We start from the raw sequence: 4,938 nt of genomic DNA on the forward strand, positions 1-4,938 counted from the left end.
CATTGTTGTACATTCTTCAATATTGTTGCAGAATACTTTCTTTCATGAAGTGTGAAAAGAAAGGGGATTAGAATCACTTGGAAAGGTGTTTCCCAAGAGTGAATAAGGATTAGAGAGTGTGTAAGGTACATAGAAATCTCGGGGTGAGATATTGTAATTACAACTCATAATTGTTAGTGAATAAATCTTGTGTGCTGCAAGAGTACTAAACGTAGCGTTCTGTGGACTAGAAGGTGAACCAGTATAAAAATCACTGTGTATTCTCTTGTCCCTTATCTCTTTCATTTTATCTTTATTATTTTTCTGCATATATTTTCCGCTGCACGTTAATTCTTGATTTTGCAGAAAAAGTGGCCATAATTTTTAAGTCAACTAATTAACCCCATGTTAGTTACAACCCCGTTCTTACAATGGCCATGGTAGTTAAAATCAAGATTTTATTTAGAATCGGGAGGACAACCAATAATCGTAAACATAGGATCATAACACGACTCGTAAGATTTTACAAATATATATATATATATATATAGTAATTCATAAGTTATAATATTAAAGATATTCATAATAATAAACATAGTATATGAATAACACAAATTCAAGTCATAAGGTAATACATCTCATAATAGCAAACAAAATAACCAACTACACCATTTCCATGTAAAAAAATAGGGTTTCATTGCCACCCACATTATTCAAGTTTTAATCAAATTGATGGGTTATAACTAAAAAAATTAGGTTTTTCAACAAACCCATATGTCATAATAGCAAAATAACTCAACTACACAAATTCCAAGTAAAAAAAGGGTTTCATAGCCACTCACATTGTTCACGTTTTAATTAAACTCATGTGTTAAAAAAGACACTAAGCTAGCATCCCATGATAAGCTTTTTTATAAAAAATATTAGGGTTTTCAAGAAACGGGGTCGCAAATGACCCGATTAGCTTATTCTCTATTACACATGATGATAGAATAGTTGTGACAAAGAGAGAAACGAAGATTGTTGTAGAAGCACAATGAAAAAGAAAGTGAAGTAGAGACAGAGAGTCAAAGAGGTTTAGGCGTCGACGTGCTCATATATTCCATCGTTTTTACGCATCCGTACAACGATCCCACCCGATCCCACGGAGGCGTGCCTAAGACTAAGTCGAGCTCGAATTGAGGGTTAAGGAGCGTAAGATCGTGCGACCTCATGAGTAAGATCACGATTTTGACTACATTGCTCATAACATATTCTACCCTTTCTAGATTGATGCCTAAAACCCCCCTCCTTTATAGAGATCCTTGGATCATAGTGTACTATGAGCTGTGCAACAAGAATCTTTGCCATTCCTTCTTGTTTGAGGATAAGGTGCCACCTTGAAAGTTTGAATGATTGGCTTCATCGAACTTGCGGGTGGATCTATTCTGATTATTTCCATGATGATAGAGTTTAGGAAGGTCCTTTGTATAATAGAACAGTTGTTTCCCGAGCTCTTGGTACTTGTCAACATAGAATGTTGGTCCACATATTCTATTCTCTATGGATGAGCTGATGGTTGCTTCTTCAAATTTAGCTATCATTTCATTTACCTTAGATATATACTTGGTTGAGAGGGGGCCTTTAGTGTTGTAGGTATCGATTATTTGTGAGACTAAAAGTTGTGAGTAATCGCACATGGTCACCTTGTCTGCCTCAACTTCTTATGCTAGTTTTAGTCCAGTTGTACAAGCTTCATCTTCTACCTAGTTGTTGGATGTAGGGAATGTGAAGATTAAGGAGTGTTCTACCATCATTCCTCATTCATTGTCTAACATGATGCCTGCCAATTGCCTCTAGGATTTGAAGAGCCATCAACATAAATTGTCCATCTTTGGGCTTGATTGCCTAACAAGACTATGAGTTCACTAATAAAGTAAGCCAACACTTGGTTCATGATTGCTGGTTGAGGTTCATATCGAATATCAAATTAGGACAACTCTATGTATCACCTAATTATACACCCGAACAACTCTTAAGGTATCATGTGTTGGGTGTGGTTCTACCTGAAGATGAATTTCCATAGTTTGTAGGATTGAATAAGGTCGTCAGTAGTGTCTTCAAGATGAGAGCAATCTTTAACAGTGTGGCCAAAGCTATTGTGAAAATCACAATACTTGGTGTAGTCCTCTTGCCTTTGCCTTTTTATAGTGTTGGGCTTGTGTATTATGGCTAGGTTCATGGACATTATTTCCCACACGACCTTTGCAATGGTTGTGTATAAGGGGTATACACAATGCATTTGGATTTTGTGGAACTGTTTTGGGTTCGATCTCCTGTGGTCCATTTTGGGTTGTGGCTCCAACCTTTCCGCCCTTGGTTGAGTGTGGGGGTTTCTTCTAGATTTATGAATTTTTGTGCTCATGGATTATGTCCTCCATGCTAGTACTATGGTCTTTGGTGAGTTCGATCTTGAAAAACCTAGGTTGTAGTCCACTAACTTGTAGGTGTACAACAACAAATGGATTTAGATCCCGAACCTTCATTGTTGCTTCATTGAATCAGTTTAAGCAATCTCCAATCCACTCGTGGCAGCCTTGCTCGATGACTTATAAGGTGTAGGAAGAGTGGAGTTGCTCTTTTTTGGCTCAGAAACGTATGTTGAACATGTCAGCTAGGTCAGGTCATTGACTGTTGAAGTTGGTCTCTCGGTGGGTAACCCATTATACTGTTGTGCCCTTCAACGTCATTGGGAATACCTGACACGTGATGAATTTTGATGCTCCATGAAATAATAGTGATGCTTAAAAAACATCTAAGTAGTCCGGAGGGTCAGTGGTTCCATCATATTCTTCAATGTTTGTGGAGCATGCCAAGTGAGTTGGGAGGGCAAGTGACATTATTGCAACGATGAAAGAATGTTTGGTCCGCCAACTACTAGGATCTAGTATCAATGTTTGGTGGGCTATGAAGTTGGTTATGAGATTTGTGATTTTGATGGTAGGGCGAGCTTCACTAGCACATTCGGTGTCATATGCCTCCTGGGTTGGTGTTGGCCTAGATGACCTATAACTTGTGCTTGTGCCAATAGTTTTTGATTGATGAAGTTTTGTGAATATTTGGGATTGTTGTTGGATAAGCTATTCTTATCGTTTTATCATTTGGAATAGTTGTTGTGTCATGGGTTGGGCCGACCAACAATGGTGTTGTGTGTCCTACTGTCTTGCTTGGAAGATTGGATATGGGAATGAGGGTTGAAAAAGAGGATGATATGTTTATGGGATATGTTGATTTTTTTCTCATTTGATGTGACTTTGAGGTTGTGCTAAGTTTATCGTGTGCACCATGGTGTAGGTAATCCACAAACAACACTAATGTTCCTTAGTATGAAGGTAGTGGGTCAGAGTCTTGATCTTCCTATTGTATCTGACAAGAGCATGCCTTTGACAACCTTGAGTTAGTAACTGAAAATGGATTCTAATGCTTAAGTCAGTATAAGTGAAGGTATGTAGAGAGAAGGTAGAGCGATAGTATGAAACTATAAGAAATCTTCCTTGTGAGGATTCCTTCTATTTATAAAGAAGTTGAGTGAGGTGTACTCCCATGTATCTGCTTTAATCATAATAAGCCTCCCAAACTTGCATGGGATGATTTAATCATGATGGTTCACCTTGCTATATCCTTACTCTAGCTGGTGCAATGTTTTTCCATGGCGGACCACCTCACCTTGCTTTTGTTCAGACTTTTGTTATCACTGTCTTCCTACTCCTACCGCGTGACAAGGAATAGCCCATAATACTCAAGCAACATTTTTAGTCTTGTAGCATAGTTTTGTGTTATTCAGGAGGCGTGTTTAATCGTGTAGTAGAGTTTTATGACTTTGCAAGTGTTGACTAGAGCACTTTGCTAGTGTCCTCCTTTACTATAGTTAGGTCGACCATCCAAGCATGATTGACGACCACGTGCTTTTGATCTTTCTTACCCAGTGTTGGGCTTGACACTTAGATGGAACAAGACTCATGAAATGGGAAATACATCGGGTCGAGTTGTGGAAGGAAATGAAAATGTCGAGAATTTATTGATTGGATCTATGTTGTGAGACATTCATATTCCAAAGTTTTGTTTATATGATAAAAGATTTTAGTGACTATCTATATTAATGATATATAACTCACATATAACTATTTGCTCTAAATAAACCTAGAAAGGGAGCTATTCTTGCTAAGTAAATAAATGATTCTTTGAATTGGTAAAAAAGTATGAATTGGTTGAAACTTGTTAAGAATGATTTTAGTTGTTTCTTCAATGCAATTATTTTGTACGTGTTATTTTAACAGTAATGGGGATTTAATGGTTTGCTTTGCTTCTTATTTCAACATCCAAAATTCAATCTATGCCGAGTTACTTGCAGCTATAATGGCTGTCATAATAGCTTATGAGAAAGGTTGGAGGTCTATTTGGTTGGAGTGTGATTCTAAGGTGGTGGTGGATATTTTCAAAGGTTCCAAGTTGGTTCCTTGGCGTCTAAGTAATCTCATGAACAAGTGCAACACCGCTATAACTTCCATGCACTCTATGGTTACTCACATTTTCAGGCAAGGGAATTCTTGTGCTGATAAGCTTGCCACTTATGGAGTTAGTTCCAAGATTGACTCATGGTGGAATAGTATGCCGAATTTTTTGTATGATGAATTTCATAAGAATAGGAATTTGCTTCCTACTTATAGGTTTCGCAATTTGTAAACTTTTGGCATTCGTTTGTATTCCTTTGCTTTTTAATGAAATATTGGGTGTGTGTTAGCACCTTTGTTTAAAAAAGAAAAAAATAAAAAACATACTTCTCATTCTTGCCAATTTTTTAGAGCACTTATATCCCTAGAACTTCTGTTTTTGTCGTGGATCACTGTAGTTAGCTTTTCTTCAACCTCACCCAATGTATATCTCTTTCATTTGGTTTTTTGCTTGTTTTCTTTTTTCCAA

The 4,938-nt window shown here is 37.2% G+C and overlaps 1 protein-coding gene across 1 annotated transcript; it reads left to right on the plus strand.

The window, feature by feature from the left end:
* The first annotated feature begins 4,308 nt into the window (after positions 1-4,308).
* On the plus strand, positions 4,309-4,701 carry LOC109337325. Its single transcript, XM_019574279.1, has one exon. The coding sequence runs from the start codon at positions 4,309-4,311 to the stop codon at positions 4,699-4,701; it is 393 nt and encodes a 130-aa protein (XP_019429824.1).
* Positions 4,702-4,938: the final 237 nt, after the last annotated feature.

The sequence above is a fragment of the Lupinus angustifolius genome, unplaced genomic scaffold (genome assembly GCF_001865875.1).
Source record: "Lupinus angustifolius cultivar Tanjil unplaced genomic scaffold, LupAngTanjil_v1.0 Scaffold_5_108, whole genome shotgun sequence".
NCBI classification, from domain to species: domain Eukaryota; kingdom Viridiplantae; phylum Streptophyta; class Magnoliopsida; order Fabales; family Fabaceae; genus Lupinus; species Lupinus angustifolius.

Excerpts from the sequence above, each read along its gene's own strand:
- LOC109337325 (XM_019574279.1), top strand. The coding sequence starts at position 4,309 with ATGGTTTGCTTTGCTTCTTATTTCAACATCCAAAATTCAATCTATGCC.